Source organism: Notolepis coatsorum (assembly GCF_963971535.1).
Source record: "Notolepis coatsorum genome assembly, chromosome: 6".
NCBI lineage: Eukaryota > Metazoa > Chordata > Actinopteri > Aulopiformes > Paralepididae > Notolepis > Notolepis coatsorum.
In genome coordinates, this window is record NC_140170.1 from 138101419 (window position 1) to 138123698 (window position 22280).

Genomic DNA, 22280 nt, shown 5'->3' on the forward strand with positions numbered 1-22280 from the left:
ATTGTATGTGGGGCTTTAAACCCACTGCTTTTCCCAAAGGGAAAAGGGATGTTATTTCAGAGGGGATTTAAACCCAGACCACACAAAGGGAAAAAGGTAAGGGGAGAACAAACACGGTATACATACAGACAAACAAACAATTAACAAAATAACTACGTGTCCGTTATAGGACACCACCACAATCTAGGATCGATCCACACCAAGTGGTCACTAACACAAAGCCACAATGTATATCGCTTCCACCGCGACAGCTAGTAGAGAAGGCAACCTCCTCACTCCACTCTGAGACGTGGCAGTGACTCAAATGAGGCGCCAGGACGTGTGTCATTTCCCACTCTGTTATTCACTCATCTCCACTGCCTGCCTGAAGATGCACCAATCAGGTGCAACCAATCCAATCAGGGAGATGAGTGGCATCTGCGGAACAGAACAGAAGATTAGGAGATGACACAACATCACACATACAAAACAACACATTTACATATACTAACCTGATGTTCAGATGGTGTCATAAATACAGTAATAATGGTAATGACCAACCCACGTACCCATGTACGTCACAACGTGTTTACAAGAAGAAGCCAAATACAGAGCACTCAACTCGGTCCATAGCCAGCTGCAGCAACTGTGGAGGCAGCCACGAGCCCAGACGAGAAAGGTGCCCTGCATTCGGCAAACAGTGTCACGGATGTGAGAAAATGAATCATTTCAAGCAGTACTGCAAATCCACTCCAGGGAGTCACAGAGACAATCCACAGCACCAATACAGAAAAAAGCACGCTGTGAACCAGATTGACAGAACAATATCGTCAGGCGACAGCGACGATTCGTTCTACTGTGATGGAGTCACAGTAGTGACAAACACAGTCAATACTGTGGGATCACCAGCGACACAAAAGAGTGAAATATTCTGCCAGTCCAGGTCCACGGAATCCCCGTCGAGCTCAAAGTGGACACCGGAGCCAAGTGCAACGTGATATCTCGCAAAACGTTCAACCAAGTGAAATACAAAGAGAGAGTGGATCGCTCCAGGACAGCGAGGCTGGTTGCCTACGGAGGAAATGAAATACACACATTGGGGACAGCAACCCTAGCATGCTACATAACAGATAAGTCCCACTCCCTACAGTTCCACGTGGTGCAACAAGACGTCCAGACGCTGCTGGGTTTACAAGACAGCCTTAGCATGGGACTGGTCACACTCAGTAAGGAGATACACCAGCTACATCTGACAGACGAGGAAAACTTTTCACACAAGATGTTCTCGGAATATTCAGACCTCTTCAAGGATGAGGTGGGTAGGCTCCCCTACACCTACTCCATGAAAATCGACCGAGAGGCCACGCCTGTCGTCAGGCCAGCACGCCGGATCCCAGTCGCTATGCGAGAGAAGGTTAAGATGGAACTGGACAGAATGGCAAGCACAGGCATCATAACACCAGTCTCAGAACCCACTGAGTGGGTATCTTCAATGGTAGCAACCCACAAGAAGAACTCAGACGACATACGCCTCTGCATTGATCCACGAGACCTAAACAAGGCGCTCAAACGCCCACATCACCCAATGCGCACTGTGGAGGAAGTAGCAGCGCACATGCCAAACTCAACCGTGTTCTCAACACTGGACGCCAAGAACTCTTTTTGGCAAATACCGCTGGATCACAAATCATCGCTACTGACCACATTCAGCTCGCCATTCGGACGATTCCGTTTCCTCAGAATGCCCTTTGGCATAAGCAGCGCCAGTGAAGTCTTCCAACACACAATGGAGCAAATCTTCGCAGGATACCCCTGTGCAGTGATAGTCGATGACATTATCGTTGGAGGAAGCAGCGAGAAAGAGCATAATGAAAATCTCAAGAAAGTCCTCGACAGAGCATGTGAAGTCAACTTACGGCTCAACTCCAAGAAATGCAGGTTCAGACTGAAAGAAGTTGGCTACGTTGGACACCTGTTCACAAGTCAGGGTCTTAAGCCAGACCCATCAAAGACGCAAGCGATCAGCGAGCTGCCTGCACCAGAAGATGTAACGGCTCTGCAGCGATTCCTCGGCATGGTAAACTACTTGGCCAGGTTTGTCCCAAACTTCAGTGAAATCTCAGCCCCCTTGCGACACCTAACGCACCATGACACGGAATGGTGTTGGTACAAGCAGCACCAAGACGCATTTGATGCGCTGAAACAGTGTCTCTCAAACCCACCCACGCTGATGTACTACGACGTCCGCAAGCCTGTCACAGTCACACTCACGTGCGACGCTTCCCAGTATGGCCTAGGCACGGCGTGTCTACAGGACGGTGTCCCAGTCGCTTATGCATCCCGCACCTTGACGGAGACGGAGAGGCGATACGCACAGATCGAGAAGGAGCTTCTCGCAGTAGTGTTCGCGTGCTCCAAGTTTAATGACTACGTATGCGGAAAGCACATCCTAATCGAAACAGATCATCAACCGCTGGTCACCATCCTGTCAAAGCCCCTACACACGGCTCCAGCCAGACTGCAACGTATGATGCTTAGACTCCAAAGGTACGATTTTGAGCTGAGGTACAAGAAGGGGAAGGACATGTATCTCGCGGACACGTTGTCACATGCTCCCAGACAAACCACAGACCGGCTTAGTGGTGAAAAGACAGACTTTGAGGTCATGGCAGTGAGACACATTTCCTCATCACATCTGAACGAGCTCAAGGAACACACAGAAAGGGACCCAACCCTGCAGAAAATATGCAACATCATCAACCACGGATGGCCTGCGAGGGAGTCGACGCTGCCGGCAGGGGCTCGCCAATACTTTGCATTCAGAGATGAGCTCACAATCGACGATGGCGTCATCATGAAGGGCTCAAGAGCCGTCATTCCCAAATCACTGCAAATGGACTACATCACAATCCTGCACAGAGGCCACCCTGGCACAGAGTCGACCAAGCACAGGGCGAGGGACATTGTGTTTTGGCCTGCCATGGCGAAGGATATCGAGGAGAAAACGGCATCATGCCACGTCTGCAACAGCACAAAACAACACCAACAAAGGGAGCCACTCAAGCTGCATCCCATTCCAGATTTACCGTGGTCAACCGTGGCGACCGACATCTTCGAGTGGAATGGACGTCACCACCTAGTGCTGGTCGACTCATACTCAGGTTGGTTCGAGGTGGACCTGCTGCGTGACATCACATCCAACACAGTGATAACAAAACTGAAAAGACACTTCGCTGTGCATGGAGCCCCACACAAAGTAATATCGGACAACGGGGCCCAGTACACAAGCCAGCGCTTCAAGGAGTTCGCCTCGGCCTGGGACTTCGACCATGTGACCAGTATCCCAGAGTTCCCGCAGGCGAATGGACTAGCAGAGAGAGCTGTGCGCAGCACAAAGCAACTCATGGAGAGGTCCAGACGGGACGGAACAGACGTCTTCCTAAATCTGCTCAACCTCCGTAACGTTCCACGTGACCAGTCACTTGGGTCACCGGCTGAGCGGCTCATGTCAAGACAGACACGTACCACCCTACCCATCTGCAAGACACTACTGGTTCCTAAGGCGAAGGACAACAAGATGATCAAAGCACAGCTCGAGAAGAAACGCAACATTCAGAAGTCGTGCTATGACAGATCAAGCAGGCCCCTCCAGCCACTGGCCCAGGGACATGTAGTGAGGTTACAGACTCCACGTGGATTCGACCGGATGGGCACAATCAAGAGCATCTGTAAGGAACCAAGGTCCTACGTCGTGGAGTCAGAAGGAGGAGAGTACAGAAGGAATCGGAGACACCTTCTTCCCGTCTCGGAACCGGAACCGCCACAGGGTGACCTCAGCGACCCCTGCGACCCCGATATCACTCTCCAACCTCCGACTGGCCAACCCGAAGGCAACAGTCAACCTGTCACCGAGAAGGCAGACGCTCAACAACACGCCCAGATACAAGAGACTGTTCAAAAGACTAACCCGCACACTCAGTCTCCGTACATCTCACGGGCAGGCCGCGTATGCAGGCCAAACAGCAGATATATGTAGTGTTTGTCACAAGGACTCGGGGAACAAAATAAGTACCAGCCAACCGCCAATGGCTGGTAAAAAATCTGCCTGGCTGGTAGTTTTTTAAATCTACCAGCCAAATGGCTGGTAAGTCAAAAAGTTAAGTTTGTTCCCTGAGAGCAGAGCTACACAGCAGTGCGCCTATTTTGCGAGCCGAAATAAGTCTGTGGTTTTTTCTTCTTCTCACAACGGGTCAAATGCATCTAACATGTATTGCATCGTCGCCATTCCTTTATGCCCACATCGCCCGAAATGAACGTTATGTTAGCGTAAGCTAACAAGCTAATCCTGATCAGCGGCAGAGCCATAGAGAACAGCAGACAGTGTCGACTGGGGAAAGGGAAATGGGGGGGGGGCACTCTCCCTTTCTCTGTGTGTGTGCGTGCGTTTGGAAAGACGATGAAGTCACTAGTCAGGACTCAGGAGAGGAGTATATTGTAGTAAACTGAGGATTACTGAGGATGCACAGATAATGTTGATATTCAAATATAAAAAGGTTTCGAGAGGAGTGGAAGTTTGAAGACAGACTAGACTACAATATGATGCGGGGGTGGTGAGTTGAAACAGTGTGTGTGTGTCCGACCCCACTTCTATGTTTCAATCAATTATTTGCATTTAAAACTATTAACGCTGACTCATTCCTTCAGTCCACTAAAAATTATGCTAATATTCCTTATGTTGTTTATGATATTAATTGAAAATAGCATATGAGAGTATTATATAGTAATAATAACACATGGCGATATACTAAAAAGCTATTTTTAATTTTTGGCTGGTAAAAAATCTGCCTGGCTGGTAGTTTTTAAAATCTACCAGCCAAATGGCTGGTAAGTCAAAAAGTTAATTTTGTTCCCTGCAAGGACTGTTAGAAAAAAGAAAAAAAAAAGGAGTAATGATGTTCATACTATACACCTGTTGTGTATTACCACTTGAAGTACAGTTAACCTGTGGTTTGTTCAAATAGCCACATGCTAGATATTAATAGTAATCACTTCATGGCGTAATTTGTTATAGCCTACTAGCCTGTAGAGCATTGTTAGTATTTACATTAGAGCACAACTTAAGAGGAAGGATGTAGATTGTAGAGCATTGTGCTAGTCTGATACACAAGCTTGAGACGTGACGGCCCCCGTACTACTCTGACGTCACTCAGGAAGTAAACACCGGTCAGGTTAGCAGCATATAGCACTAGACTGTATCGTATCGTCCCTGTAAGATACTTGTATTAAATACCCATCTACGTCCACCTGTCTACCTCTCGTTCATTCTACAGGTGGGACAGTACAACCAAAAGGGGGACACCTGGTCACCCTATCGTTGTGATGTCACAGTTCGGCTCAAACAAGGGACTAAACACGTTTCGCAATTATGCCACATCAATGTGGAACGCCCTACCCAAAGCTGTAAAGGAATGTGAATCACTACTACCCACTTTCAAAAACACTCTCAAAGAACACCTATGGGAGACTGCAATTCGAAACTGGCCCCGGCCTGCAAATGTCCTAACCCAACCCCCTCCAATGTACAGTAAATTACTAATGGCTTTGTCAATATTCCAATGTACAGTGTACAGTGTCCCCCACCCACCCCCTACCTTTTTGTATCACAAACAGTACTGTATTTGCAAATCTGGTATGTCATAAATGTATAGGTAGCAGTACTGTCTATCTGTATGTCGTGTGTGTCATATGTTATGATGAATTGAAAATGGGGGACCCTGATGTAAACAAGACGAAAGTCTTTCTCTGGTCTGCAAAATGGAGGGGGGAAAATATCAATAAAAAAAAATCAATCAATCAATCAATCAATCAATCAATCAATCAATCAATCAAAACAGTATGATGTCATAATATAACATTCTAGAACATTTGTGATGTCACAGTATGATGTCATAATCAAACATTCTAGAACATTTGTGATGTCACAGTATGATAATCAAACATTCTAGAACATTTGTGTATCTATTATTCAACAATTCTCTCAGAAGATCTCATTGTGCATCTTGAAACAGTACTGAACAGTACTGAGATAGACTAAACATTAAACAATTAACATAGATTGAAGCCTGCATTTCTCAACCAAGGTGCCGTGCCGTGCCGTGCCTTGCCTACCGTTTTGCTGTGGAAAACGGACTCTCCCGTTGGCCGGCGGTGCACATGCATCACCCACACTTTCACAATTTCCCCTTGCGGGTAAGTTATTATTATTATTTATTTTCGGCAGGGCAGTGACATGCTCCACCACGAGGCGGCACCGCTCTTGTCTCCGAGAAGGAGAGTCTCCTGCCGGGCCGGGTAGCTCCCGTCTCGCGTGGAAATGCAACCTAAAATAGAGATTACCATGGCGGCAGGGGCTTTGAGGTTTCCCGGTGAAGGTATTCTGATTGGGGATAAATTATATTCCGAGGTTTGGTTGACTATAGATTACTGCCAATTACCACCGGAGCGATTGCTAAAAAGTCCGTCCGCTGAACACGGGCTGTCGGCGGACACGGAGGAGCAGCTGAGAATGCGGGGCTGCGAGATGATCCAGGCCGCCGGGATCCTGCTGAGACTACCGCAGGTTGGTTACTAGCTAGGCCAGGCTAGGCTAAGCTAGGCTAGGCTATGCTAGGCTAACTGCTCTCTTTAAATGCCACATTTTCCTCACCATGCGAAGGATTTATCTACAACCATGACCCCGTCCTGGCCTCACAATGATATTAGTCAGAACAACCAATGTAATGTTCGATAGCTAACGTTTTGTCTAGACCATTTGCTAGTAACGTTACAAGTGTAGCTAATTTGGCTAACTTAAGTTTGCGGGGTAGTGAAGATCCCCTGATCAAACAAGTTGGTTAGCAAGAAGTTACTGTCCAAATACATCGTTTTCTGAGTGGGATTAATTCGTGTTTTTTTCTTTTTTTGGCTAAGAAAATGGGTTACAGGCCCAAGTATTGCACTGGCGTTTGTTATTACCAGGGTGATAAATTAATACGCGCCAAATGCAGGTAACTATTGGCTGTGGCTGATAAGTTTGTCCACTACCAACATTACTTTCCTATATGGCTGGTAAGATGACAAAAGTGGCTGATGAATTACACCTGCAGCCATTGTGGTCCTCGGGTCAAAATAAGTTAGGCTACTCTGGGTAGTGGGTACCGTCTTTCATCCCAAACAGATGCTCTAATTATAATACACTGATCTGTGTAAGAAGCGCTTTATTGTACTTTCACTACTAGGAACTGTTAAGGTTCTAAGACCTGCACTGAATTAATAAGCCTACGCACTGAATTAATAAGCCTACAATAGTCACAGAAAAATAACAACTTTCTCTGCAGTCTACAATATTTAACACTTTGGGTGCCGGAAAACGCCTAAACACGTCATTCCCGGCCATGCTCAAGTTGCCGAAGACGCTTTACATCGTCTTTAATATCAATATTTCAAAAATCTGGGATCGGATTCATATTTCCCCTCCGCTGGCCTGAGATCCACCAGGAGGACCCACTGAGCTCTCTGGCGGTTCAGGAGCGCCATCTGGTGGCCGATCGGCGCAATCGCTTAACAGGAAGTGCCGTAGAGGTTGTGCTGGTCGGCCGTATTTAGGCCTGCCACGATAAGCAATAAATCGATTAATTGCCGCGATAATTAAAATTAATGCAATGATTTTGACGGGCGCGATTAATTGCTATTTGCGTGTTTGTTTTAATGAGGCGGAACCAGTACCCCTCGTCAGTCACTCCGTGTGGGGGGCCGCTGGCCTTACTACAGAGCACAGCACGGGAGCTCCGTGGGGCACTAGCAACGCCACATATAGCTTAACTACATTTCTCAATAGTGTTGCTCCTTTTAACCAAATAGCGTTCTTTGTAGTGTAACGTTAGCTATTTTTAGACCCAAGTAGTTACTCGCTACTGCCCGGAGAAACTGGACTGCTAAATAAAGATTAAAGATCTAGTGTTGATGCTCATTCAATGCCAACAACATTAGCTAAATAGCTAACAAACGAAATACAACGTATAGCATAGCTACAACACAGAATAACGTTAATACAATTACATGCATCATTGTTTACAATGAACGGGTGGGACTAGTCAAAGGACTGGACACGGGGACAAGTTAAACATGAATTAATGGTAATCGAGTTGCGCTCCCGTGCCTACGCACCACAGGGCTATTCTATTCTATACGGCTTTGACGCTTCCTCCTCATCGTTGATTGCCTGTAGTAGCTGCATCTAACGTTAGTAGCTAACGTTAAAACTAACCTAAAGTTAGTTGCTCACCAACAATCTCAACATTTGTTTTATCATTAGCTCAAAAACACAACCGGACGAGACAAGTTGGCCGCTCATAGATGCTGCTAGGATAATAACAACAATACTTCCGCTCCGGTCGGTGGGCTTCAAAATAAAAGTCTAAAACACCGGAAAAGACGGAGCGGTGGGCTTCAAAATAAAAGTTTTGGGAAATAAATTTCTCAAAAAAAAATTCTCTAACCGGTCGCAATAATATCGCTTATCGCGATATTTTCGGGGGCAATTAATCGCCCAGCAAAATGTGTTATCGTGGCAGGCCTAGCCGTATTACTTCCGGGCACTCGCTATGAGGTCCCGGGACTCGATCTCGACACACTACATAGCGATCGATTGCCAATAACTCGATAAACAACATGATTTGGACGTATATACCATTATACAAGCTGGAGATGGACCGGGTAAATCGACATCCCATAATGGTAAAATTTCTACTCTACGATGATCGCCCAACGGCGCGCGGAGACTGGGGTGAGTTTTAGCGTGTAAAATTACCGTCTTCGATACTAACTGCTATTATCAACATTTGACCCACATTAGATGATTGGTATAACGCTGCCCACGGAATTATAAACGCCCCCTAGCCCATCCGGTCAACATCAGATGACGTGTAGTAACTTCTAGAAGTACGTCTAGTTGGAATTTTTTATATCGCGCTGATTGCCATAAAACTGTATTGCATCATCAATATAATGTATTTGGGGCTATAGATCACGTTCTGGAGAAAGCTGCAGAAAGAGATGAAAACATACTTATACATTAGACCATACTTTACTATGAATATGTGAATGAAAAAGTTTAACGTTGCTACACAATGAACAATACATATAGGACTTTGAATGGGCCCTAATAATGGCAATGTAGCAATAGAATTTAAAAAGTTATAGCCCTGCAAAGAAGGGGACTTTCTCTATAGACAAATAGAGCCGGCAACCTACGGTTGATAATGAATTTAACCCATGGCAGCCAAAGTGTTAACAGACCCTCGCTTAAATTTGTACATTGTTTTGTATTTTTTATTGTAAACCAGTTTGTAACATTTAAAATATTTATCTGAAAGTGCTTTATACATGATTTGCCTCAATGTTTATTATAGGCATTATTGATTGATTATTGATTCTATTCTTCCAGGTAGCCATGGCCACAGGTCAAATCCTTTTCCAGAGGTTCTACTACTGCAAGTCGTTTGTTCGCCACTGTGCAGAGGTGACAAGTATTTCCATGTCCAGCTCAAACAAATATTGACAACTCAAGTCTGTATAGTTTGATTCATCCACTTCAGTATCCCTGTTTGCTCTGATTTTGCGATGTGTTGTGATGTGTCACATCACATATACACTTTATTTTCCAGGTGGTTGCCATGGCATGTCTACACTTGGCCTCAAAGATAGAGGAGGAGCCTCGTAGGGTACGGGATGTGCTCAATGTGTTCCACCATCTCAAACACACCAAAGGGAGAAAGTAAGTAGTCTATTAAACAAGCACGTTTGAGGTCCAGGACAAAAACAAACTAGTCTGCTTACTGTTCAAGTACTCCAAAATGGTGTTAATCTCATCACGCAGATACTCCCTGATGAAGATCCTTCGGGATCAAAAATTGAGGGCCGGATCCACAAAGAATGGATTGCACGGTCCTAATTGCACCCTTACTTACAATTGAATTGAAAATGGGGGACCCTGATGTAAACAAGACGAAAGTCTTTCTCTGGTCTGCATCCCCTTAACAATTGTGTGTATTGAGCCGTACTGTATTGTACCCAGAAGAGAGTGAGATGGAGAGCTCTGGTGGACGCCCTATGCCCCCCAACGGGGTAAAGAGGATTAAGTCAGTAAATCAGTATTGTACCCATTCTGCAATCTGTTAACATTTTCAATCAATCAATCACCTGCGCGGGTGCCCCATTTTCAATTCATAATGAATTGTAAGTAAGGGTGCAATTAGCACCGTGCAATCCATTCTTTGTGGATCCCGCCCTGGGTGTTGTTTTTGGACAGCAAGTAGTCCTCACTTATTCTTCACTTGATTCCTTGCATCTGTTTGTTCTGTCTCATGTGTCTCTCAGTCTCATACAGTACCACCCTTAAGGCCACTGCTTACAGAAGGCAACAATCTGTTATTTTCACTGTACAAACCATGGCAACTCTCCCACCTTAGCGGCCGTGGAAGATGGGAGCCAGGCGGCTGCCATCTCATGGGGGGTGCGCACAGTTCTGCCGTCTGCCGCTAAAGTTGACCATGTTGAAACCTTTAGGGCTGTGCGATTAACCGAGTTTCAATTTCAGTTACGATTTTGTCTTCCCACGATCATGAAAACCAGAGAATTGAGACGAAACGATTATTGTGCCACATGCTGTTTTGCTCTCATTTTGTCTTGTATTGTAAATGCAGCACACCCTTCCTTCACATCTGTGCACTCCGTGCCAGTTATTGTTAAACATCTTTGGTAACTTGTAGAAGAAGGGATCCTTTGGTCGAGAAGAAAGGTAAAACATATGATGACATCATATGATCTTCTCAAATCAATGAGTAATCATGTTGAATAATCATGATTTCAATATCAATTAAAATAATCGTGATTGTGATTTTTGCCATAATCGAGCAGCCCTAAAAACATTGCCTCTTGCTGCAGCAGCTCCTTGCTTCTTGCCACCAGGGTAGGAGGCAAAAGGATGTTGGCAGCTTCCACTTTTGGTTTGCAGATACCTTTACCATTGTATTTTTTTTTTGTGTCCGTAGGACTCCGGCCCCCATGCCACTAGACGCTGCATACATCACTATGAAGGCTCAAGTGATCAAAGCAGAGAGGCGAGTTCTGAAGGAGCTTGGCTTCTGTGTGCATGTCAAACACCCCCACAAGGCAAGCATGAGCCACGTTATTTACCCTTGCCTCTGTCTGTACACAACACTCTCATTTGGTGTATTTTGAAGTCATCCACTGTGTCATAAAATGTATATAACAGATGTTGATATATGGTGTGCAGTGGTGGTGAGACATGCTTGTTATAATAGTCTAAAGTCTTGCCACATTTCTCTACACATTAACTAATTTCTAACTGGTCCACAGATAATCGTCATGTACCTTCAGGTGCTGGAGTGTGAGAAGGACACAAAACTAGTCCAGATGGCTTGGTAAGTTATGACCAGGCTCTTATTATTTATAATATCTAATATTGTAATGCCATGTTTGTGGTTTACATTTTGCATGTTTGATCAGTCCTATTCCACTTACGTATATCTGATACACACAACTACTCTGTTAAGTAAATTAATTAGAAACACTGGGTGTATTGCATTATGGGTATGGGTTTATGTAGCCGGTGTGATCTTGTCTGCGTTGTGTTTAGTCGATTCGACCCCTGTTAAGGGATCGCCCTGAGTGGGAGTTGAACCCCGGACGCCCGCGTCGCGGGCGGCATCACAGACCTCCCCCACCCAGGACTTGGCTTGTGCACTCCCCCCCCCACCTTCCCCCCCCTCCCACTCCCACTCCCCCCCCCCTACAGCCCTGTAACAACCCCAACCCACTCCCCCCTCCTTCCGTAAATGGCGCTGCCTATGACGGCTGCCAGTCTGTTTGCGGTGGTGAATATGCATATGTTTGTCTCAAGGCTCTGTACCATTATTACTATCTAAAATGTAATAATTGTGGAATATTACTGTAATGAGCTGTATGTGTATGATCCAAGCGTCCTATGATCCTCATAGGAGCATAACAGAAAAAAGCATTCCATGTGAAGGTATTCTGTATCTTTGCATGTCAACTAATAAAGAAACTTGAACTTGAACTTGGAAGTGAATTCACTTCTTGCTTCCGGGTCTGGATGCCTCTGGGGAGTGAGTTTACTTGCAGTACCGCTTACCATCCACAGCCACGTCACTACTTGTACCCGTGACTGTGGATATACTGCGGTACCTCCGTTACACTCACCCCCCTAAACTCACTCCACCCAGGGCATCCGGGTCACGGCACCACATGTAGCCGGTGTGATCTTGTCTGCGTTGTGTTTAGTCGATTCGACCCCTGTTAAGGGATCGCCCTGAGTGGGAGTTGAAACCCGGACGCCCGCATCGCGGGCGGCATCACAGACCACTAAGCAAGAAGTGAATTCACTTCTTGCTTCCGGGTCTGGATGCCTCTGGGGAGTGAGTTTACTTGCAGTACCGCTTACCATCCACAGCCACGTCACTACTTGTACCCGTGACTGTGGATATACTGCGGTACCTCCGTTACATTTAGATAGTACTAAGTGATTACACTGTTCCTATTGATTGCACATCTGTGTTTATTTCTGTTGAATAGGAACTACATGAATGACAGTTTGAGGACAGATGTGTTCCTGAGGTTCAGTGCGGAGACGGTGGCCTGTGCTTGTATCTATCTGTCAGCCAAAGCACTACAGGTCAGTATAATCTGTATGCTGCTACAGATGATTAGTTCAGGGTTCCACAGCCTTGGGGGCCATATGATAATGGGGTCATTTTCAAATGGAAAAACTACTGACAATGGCTTTGTGATCAAAGCTACTGTGAAAGCTATGTAGCATGCCTGTTGTCAATGACCAGCGCACAAAGAGCATCTTGATATCTGCCCGCACGAGGAAATGAGCATCAATTATCTACCTGTGGAACTGGTACAGTGTACCTAAAATGACATTCCAGTAGTGGCCAGTTAAACACAGACATAGCATACTGTTTTTTATTTTTTATTTGTATCCACTTTTTCTCCCCATTTTCTATTTTTCTCCCATCCCAATTTTCGTATTATCCAATTCTTCCCTCCCCTGTCTTGAACGTTGCTAGACTATGCCTCCCACTGGTCGGTTGTAGTGAGGACAGAAGCCTTGCATCACGTGTCCCCTCCGGTACACGAGGAGGCAGCCTGTCGCATCTTTTCACCGCAGCAGCTAGAGTAACGCGTGGGAGGTTCACGCTGCCCCGGTCACTTCCTGCTTCCGCCGCACCGGCGTCACCAAACCGACCTGTAGGAGTCGCTGTCCACAACGTCCAATCCCCACCCACCGGCTTTCCCACCCTCTAACACTTGCCAATTGTGTTAGTATGAACGACCGGCCAGCCGGTAGCAACGCCGAGAGCTGGGCTCGAACCCAGCGTCTCCTGCGTTAGTGGCGAGCGCCTTTATTTGCTTTATACTGCGCCAATCAGCCGCCCTGACATAGCATACTGTTGTATGAAACTGTACATCAGTTGTAGTGAGGTGGCCATGGCATCACTGTTGTCCGTATGTCTCAGTTTCGCCAACATACGCTTTTTGAATGATGACTTTCGTTTGCTCCTGCAGATCCCTCTGCCTGATCAGCCCCCCTGGTTCCTGGTGTTTGGGGCTTCAGAGGAGGACCTGAAGGACATGTCTAGGAGGATTCTGAGGCTCTACTCCCTGCTCGCGCCTTCCTTCTCCAGTTTACTAAAGCAGGTGGACCAGTGTCGCAAAGCTCTAGACGCCACTGCTGCCAAAGCCAAACTAGGAGAGGGGGCACTGCTTGCTGTAGGAACCCCGACCCTAGACCCTCCCTCAAACTTCTCTCCTGTGTCCAAAACAGGTAACACTTTGTCTTATTTTACAGGCAACACAAACTTTGTCTTATTTTACTGGTCTGTACACCAGTGTTTTGGTTTTTATGAGACTGGGGGAGTAGAACATTTTAGCATTCGCTAAGCATGGCTAGTAGAAGTCAATGGGGGGCAATAGGCATGAAATATAACTTAGAATGCCTCGTACTCCCCTGGTGACTTCCATTTTCATGAATAATGTGATGCTAACAAACACTCCAAACTTAAACGAGTGCTTTTGTGTGAACTAAAATAGCTCAGTTTGTGGCAACTCAGAAATGTGTGGACTAGGGTGGCTGAGTGCACAGTGGGCAAGGCGCTCGCCACTAACGCAGGAGATGCTGGTATCGAGCCCAGCTCTCGGCGTTGCTACCGGCTTGGCCGGTCGTTCATACTAACACAATTGGCAGTGTTAGAGGGTGGGAAAGCCGGTGGGTGGGGATTGGACGTTGTGGACAGCGACTCCTACAGGTCGGTTGGTGCGCCTGTACAGCAGAATCGGGAAGTATCGGGGGCAGCGTGAGCCTCCTGCGCGTTACTCCTCGCCACTGAGAGATCGCGCTGTTCAGGTGAAAAGATGCGACAGCTGCCTCCTCGTGTACCGGAGGGGACACGTGATGCAAGGCTTGGTCCTCACTGCAGCCGACCAGTGGGAGGCATACTCTAGCAACGTTCGAGACAGGGGAGGGGAGAATTGAAGGGAGAATTGGCGAGGCGAAATTGGGATAGGAGAAAAATAGAAAATAAGGAGAAAAAAAGTGGATAAAAAAAATAAAACATTTGTGGACTATCCCTTTAAATGGTCATTGACCATATTCACACGGTGGCCATTTTGCTCTCATGTTATGCTTAGGTTGGGATTTCTTTCCACGCTGTTTCCAACCTGAGCATGACCAAGTGTGAATATGGTCAATGGGCCTTATAGCTAAAGTCTTTCTTTTCCACTCCCTCTCGTTAGAATCCCCTGCTGTCAGTCAAGATTTGTCCCTGTCTCAAGTCGCCCTCAAAAATGTCTGCCGGAAACTCGCTAATGGAGACGGGTACGTCTTACTTCTTTGAGTTCTTTCCCTCTGCGTTAGTCATAATTAGTTACTGAAATCGGATTTCTGTTGCTTGACTTCAATGTTATTATTCCTGTCATTGTGATGATCATTCACTTGCTCCTCTGAATTTCTTCCATTCCACTGTTTCAGGAAGACCAAAGTGAGTCGCAGTGCTGAAAGAAGAGAGACTCGTTCCATCAGCCCTCAAAAACGCAGGTAGGGTGAACAACTGATGCCTTGTCTACCTAGGGATGTACCACAGAGATGTGCCACAGAGATGTGCCATACCAACATGTAGCATAGAGATGGATGGAATGTGCACTTCCGAAGTGTCCAGTTCCTCGCCGCACGACGTCGTTAGAGTCAGACGATCTTCTACCACATGCGTAGTGGAAATTGACTGTTAACTAACTGGTCCACAGATAATCCGCCTCTCACCTAGACGCTACCGATTTATTCTGTAATGAGTTTACTGACCCCCATCATCACTCTTTCCACTAAGTGGCAGTAATGTGTAAAGTTCAGTGTTCCAACCACCATTCAATCTCAACAAGGAAGAAGCAGTGTTGTCTTCTGGGTAGAAAACAGGGCCTTTCAGGGCTCGAAATTAAAAATTTTACTTGGTAGTTGGGGAGCACCAGCAAAGATTTAGGAGCACCCACCAAAATGTAAGGAGCACCAACAATATATATGTAATATATATATTTTTTTAATGATAAAAAACGACTATAACAGTACTGTAATGCAGTAAAACAGTCAAAGTAGCCTGGGTGGCTACGTGGCGTAGTGGGCAAGGCGCTCGCCACGAATGCAGAGATGCTGGGCTCGCCTGTTCGAGCCCAGCGCTCCACATTGCTTTCAGTTTAGCTGGTCGTTCATACTAATACACATTGGCCGTATTAGGGGGTGGGAAACTGATGGGTGGGGATCGGGCGTTGTGGACAGCGACTCCTACAGGTCGGTTGGTGCGCCTGCGCAGTAGAATCAGGAAGTGTCGGGGGCAGCGTGAGCCTCCCACGCGTTACTCCTCGCCGCTGAGAGATCGAGCTGCGCAGGTGAAAAGATGCGACTGCTGTTACCTCAGGTACCGGAGGGGACTTGTGCTGTGTATGACTTAGTCCACATTGCAGCCGGCTTGTGGGAGGCAAGAAACAGTGTTCGTGACAGGGGAGGGTTGAATTGGATGATACGAAATTGGGATGGGAGAAAATATAGAAAAATGTGAGAAAAAGTGGATAAGAAAAAACAGTCAAAGTAGCCTTAAAGGGGAGATGAAGCATAGCGATATAAACATAGTCATAGCATCAAATTAGTATTTAGATAAACCACAGAAAAAATCACGTTATAAAAATAAGGCGTTTCTAAGAAAAAACGATTTATGTAGCATTTAATTTTTATTATTATTATTTTTTAGCATTTTTACAGCTTTATTGGTCATGCAGGACCGATAGAGGAGAGGGCGAACAGGAGGAGAGGTGGGGAGGACATGCGACAAATAACGACGGGAGCTGGGATTGAACCCGGGTCGGCCGCGTAGGTGCGCGAGGCACTATGGTATGCACCACGAGGGCGCCCCTATGTAGCATTTATGAACATGTGCGCCGCCATTTTGTTGCTGACGTCACGGTGTTGGTTTGGTCTGGCTCCTGGTTTACACTGCTGGTTAGCTGCCTAGTAAACATGGAGTGTCTTGAAGGTCAGTCAGTAAATCCAACGTTGCCTACCAAACAACGGGACCGCGGTGGTCTTTTTGTATTGCTCCTGGCTGTTCAAACAAATTTTACCGTGTGAAAGAGAGGAAAGTTGGTTCATTTCCACAAACTACCAGTGAAAAAAACAGTGTTGTTGGCACGTTGGCTGGCTGCACTAAAGCGGCGCGTCAGCCTGTTGGACAGGGAATTGTTGGACAGGGAATGAAGATCTGCAGCGAACACTTCATTGCCTCGGATTATGTTGTTGATGGTGGGAGGTTTGTCCAGAAGACCACTAATCAGCTGAAGCCTGATGCGGTTCCCTCGGTCTTCGACAGACAGACCGGCCCAGGCAGTTCAACCAGCGTCGCGGAGCATTTAGCATACTGGCTACCTAGCTACGGTTCAACCAGCGTCGCGGAGCATTTAGCATACTGGCTACCTAGCTACGTTTCAACCAGCGTCGCGGAACATTTAGCGTGCTGGCTACCTAGCTACGGTTCAACCAGCGTCGCGGAACATTTAGCGTGCTGGCTACCTAGCTACTGTTCAACCAGCGTCGCGGAGCATTTAGCATACTGGCTACCTAGCTACGGTTCAACCAGCGTCGCGGAGCATTTAGCATACTGGCTACCTAGCTACGGTTCAACCAGCGTCGCGGAGCATTTAGCATACTGGCTACCTAGCTACGGTTCAGCTAACTAGCCTAATGCAGCATTTAGCGAGCTGGCTACCTAGCTACGGTTCAGCTAACTAGCTACATGCAGCATTTAGCGAGCTGGGTTAGTTGGCTTTGAATCCCGGCTAGGTAGCCAGTATGCTAAATGCTCCGCGACGCTGGTTGAACCGTACCTAGGTAGCCAATATGCTAAATGTCCGCGACGCTGGTTGAACCGTAGCTAGGTAGCCAGTATGCTAAATGCTCCGCGACGCTGGTTGAACTTCCTGGGCCGGTCTGTCTGTCGAACACCGAGGGAACCACATCGGGCTTCAGCTGATTAGTGGTCTTCTGGACAAACCTCCCACCATCAACAACATAATCCGAGGCAATGAAGTGTTCGCTGCAGATTTTCATTCCCTGTCCAACAGGCTGATTGTGCCGCTTGAGTGCAGCCAGCCAACGTGCCAACAACACTGTTTTTTTCACTGGTAGTTTGTGGAAATGAACCAACTTTCCTCTCTCTTTCACACGGTAAAATTAGTTTGAACAGCCAGGAGCAATACAAAAAGAACCACCGCGGTCCCGTTGTTTGGTAGGCAATGTTGCATTTACTGACTGACCTTCAAGACACTCCATGTTTACTAGGCAGCTAACCAGCAGTGTAAACCAGGAGCCAGACCAAACCAACACTGTGACGTCACCATATAAAATGGCGCCGCCCATGGCAAAAACAGGGAAATTACATTTGAGTTTTCAGACAAATAAGCAGGATTTCACATTTGATTATAGGACCCTGTCTTACCCAAGGTACACAACAAACAAACTAGGCTCATATTGTTCAATGCTTCATCTCCCCTTTAAACTATAGTATAGTCACATAGTGTAGACCTAGTTAGGGGTGGGAATCACCAGTTTCATCACGATACGATATCGATTCTTTGGACAACGTTGTGATATTTGCCGATATCACAAAGTCGCCACGATACGATTTGATTCAGGTGCCTGCGATCGATATGAGACGATATTATATGACCATTTAACACAATCCGTAACATTTAGATCAACTCAAAAAAGGCAACGGAAATATCATTTGACATTTAAATTTTTGAGCTCTTTCAGACATTTAAATGAAAAACAATCGATTGTTCTTAATACAAATAGACCTCCTGTTCACTGTAAAGTGCCACGTTTTGATATATTGAGTTTTTAAGTAAATTTTTTTGGAACTCACAACACGCAACCTAAAACCCCTTCCTCTCCCAAACCGTTATTGCATTTGTTTTATGTTGCATGATGATCATGAATACATTTATTATGTATTGTATTTTTTATGTTTAAATATCAACATTATTTGTCCTCCGTACATTTACTGGCGGCTAAAAATAATAGTCTGCCCGCCAGCTGGCGTGTAGTTCATATTGATACTCTTATTTTGAAAATCCTGTGCGTGTCTCATTGCCGCCCCAAGCGCAGCTCCAGTCATAATATCTGGGCTCCGGCAGCTAGCAACGTTCAGGTTCATATGATACTCTTATTTTGAAAAACCCTCTAGCAACTCCGCGAGTCATATGATATCCGCCCACTCCGTTTCACTTTCTTGAAAACAGAGCAGCAGCGTCAACACAGCAGCGTTAACACAGCAGTGCGCCTACAGACGCGAAATAAGTCTGTGATGTTTTTTTTCTTCTCACGAGTCCAATGCAGCTACATGCTTTGCACCGTCGCCATTCCTTTATGCCCACATCGCCCGAAATGAACGTTTATGTACCAATCACTACAACGTTAACGTAAGCTAACAAGCTAATCCTGATGATCAGACGAGGCAGAGCCACAGTGAACAGCACTGAGGAAAGGGAAATGGGGGGGGGGGGGGCACTCTCCCCTTCCCTGTGTGTGTGCGTGCGTTTGGAAAGACGACGGAGTCACTAGTCAGGACTCAGGACAGGAATATATTATAGTAAACTGAGGATTACTGAGGATGGACAGATAATGTTGATATTCAAATATATTAAAAAGTTTCGAGAGGAGTGGAAGTTTGAAGACAGACTACAATATGATGCGGGGTGGTGAGTTGAAACACAGTGTGTGTGTGTGTGTGTCCCGACCCCACTTCTATGTTTCAATAAATTATTTGCATTTAAAACTATTAACGCTGACTCATTCCTTCAGTCCACTCAAAATTATGCTAATATTCCTTATGTTGTTTATGATATTAATTGAAAATAGCATATGAGAGTATTATATGTAATAATAACACATGGCGATATACTAAAAAGCTATTTATAATTTTTGGCTAGTAAAAAATCTGCCTGGCTGGTACTTTTAAAAATCTACCAGCCAAATGGCTGGTAAGTCAAAAAGTTAAGTTTGTTCCCTACACACACACACACACACAGAATGCCTGCCCCCTTCCCAGTCCCCACTCTCCTGTTCTATGGCTCTGATCAGAGTTAGCTTGGTGTTAGCTTACGCTAACGTAACGTTGATTTCGGTCTTTAACGCGACGTGGGCATAAAGGAATGGCAAGGATTGCAAAGCATGTTCGATGCATTTGACCCATTGCGGAATAAAACAGCGGGGACTTGTTTTGGGTCGCAAAATAGGCACACTAGCCTTGCTCTGTTGCAATGTCCGCGTTCCAGACGCTACTGCTGTGCTGTGAGCCGAGCGAATACGACTCTCCACGGGTTTTTCAAAATAAGAGTATCGCAATATGGTCGCACCAGAACAATTATTTGCACTCGCACGAATGCTCCCAATTATATTTTGAAGTCGCACAGATACAATTCCGGTCGCATATGCGACCAATTCGGTCGCAATTTCGAGCCCTGGCCTTTCCTGAATTTGCCTCTAATGGCACAGGAGTTGTGAGAACACATTGATTGCACTGTAGATAGGAACTACCCCCTCTAGCTTTTATCACTTGGTGATATACCGATACTGGTATCAGATATTCAGCCAAAACCAGGTTAAACAGTTCGTCCAAGAATTCCCCCAATACTAAAATACCAAGAGCCATGTCAAACATTTCAGAAATCAAAGCAAATCGACTTGATTTTTTAAGCATTTTTAGCTACATAGAAGCATGTTAGATCTTGGTAATGGAGAAAAAAATATTATATCAATTATTGTCCAGTGACTCCAAACTAATGGCATGTCTGTACAGTACTGTAAAACTAATGGATCAGATACTGGTCCATACTGATACAGAGAACTAGTGAACTGTGAACTGATTCAGAACTGATGTGGACATGTAACAAGTTGCATAGTCTTGATGTTTAACTAATTAGCTAATGGATCATTTATACTCTGTGCTGACTGACATCTGTGTTCCATCTTCAGACGCAGTCGCAGTGTCTCCACTCCCTCGCGCTCGGTCTCTCCTGTACATCGGAAAAAACATGGCAGTCACAGGGAACGGGAAAGGGAACGAGAGAGAGAGCGAGACCGGGAGCGAAGAGAACGTCACAAAGATCGAGGAAGAGGAAGGAGAGATGAATACTCGCGCAGGCGATGATCATCACTAGAAATTAAATGTAACGCCACATCATGGACACAAGCCAATCTTTTTTTTTTTTTTAACTTTGATTTTTTTTTTTTTTTTTTTACAAACTGGTTCAAGATAATATTTTGTAATTAAAGTATGTTTTAAATTATTTTTGACGTTGGATTTCTTTCTGTGATTTTTTTTGTTTAACACTTTAATCGCCATGGGTTAAATTCATAATTTACCATCCCTCGCCAGCTCTATTTGTCTATGGAGAAGTTCCCCTTCTTTGCAGGGCTATAACTTTTTAAATTCTATTGCTACATTGCCATTATTATGGCCCATTCAATGTCCTATATGTATTGTTCAGGGTGTAGCAACGTTAAACTTTTTCATTCACATATTCATACTAAAATATGGTCTAAAGTATAAGTGTGTTTTTATCGTTTTCTGCAGCTTTCTTCAGAACGTGATTTATAGCCCTAAATGCATTATATTGATGATCAAATACAGTTTGGTAGGAATCTGTGCGAGATAAAAAGTTTCAACTGGACGTACTTCTAGAAGTTTCTACGCATCATCTGATGTTGACCGGATGGGCGGGGGATCGTTTATAATTCTGTGGGCAGCGTTAGATGATTCATCCAGAGTGGGTCATATGTTCATCAGATCAGTTAGTATAGAATATGTTAGAGAATAACGCTGAATCTTACCGTGGCTTCCTCGCGCCGCTGGCAGATGAGCGTGGAACAGATTTTCTTTCTATTATGGGATGTAGAAATGCCCGAGGTTATTATCCAGGTTGTATAATAGTATATACGTCCAAATAACGTTGTTTATTGAGTTAGGGCGAGCGATCTATTATCCAGTGTTTCAAGATGGAGTCGCGGGAGCTATAGCGAGTGGCCGGACCACATTTGGATGAGTACTACCGGTTCAAAGGTTAATATCCGGTTGGCGATCTGCCGATCGGCCACCAGATGGCGCTCTTGAACCGCTAGAGAGTTGAGAGGAGATCAGCACTGTGTCTCAGGGCTCCGGAAAGGAAATATGATTTCGATGACAGATTTTTGAAATATTGACATCAAAGACGAGTTACGGCGTCTTCGGCAGAATGAGCATGGCTAGGAATGACGTCTTAACTCGTCATCGGCGATCATAGTGTTAAAATGTATTAATCTGCGTTTGTAGAATATATGGGTGAGCCTTACTTAGAAGCTCACACTGATAGACGAATTCCATGTCAGTTGTACACTTATTGGCCATATTATTAGGTACCCCTAATAAAGTGGCCGCGCTCAACTTCGTCGAGGATGGCCACTTTATTAGCCGTACAGGTGTTACTAATAGTGACCACAGTGTATTTTCATTTAGATTGACCGAAATACTTTGTCACATTAGTAGGCAGGGAAGGCCCAGTCAAACTGACAGAAAACCTTTTTCAGCAAATGTAGCAGAAATGTCCTCCTTTTTTAATTAACATGCACACACCACACC

General features: G+C 45.5%; 1 protein-coding gene across 1 annotated transcript; it reads left to right on the top strand.

Annotated features, from left to right (window-relative positions):
* The first annotated feature begins 6288 nt into the window (after nt 1-6288).
* Nucleotides 6289-20952, top strand: LOC311230532 (cyclin-L1-like). Its single transcript, XM_084316836.1, has 10 exons — nt 6289-6598; nt 9464-9538; nt 9684-9793; nt 11070-11190; nt 11398-11462; nt 12634-12733; nt 13633-13891; nt 14860-14941; nt 15095-15160; nt 20639-20952. The coding sequence occupies exons 1-10, from the start codon at nt 6353-6355 to the stop codon at nt 20811-20813; spliced, it is 1299 nt and encodes a 432-aa protein (XP_084172962.1). The 5' UTR covers nt 6289-6352; the 3' UTR covers nt 20814-20952.
* Nucleotides 20953-22280: the final 1328 nt, after the last annotated feature.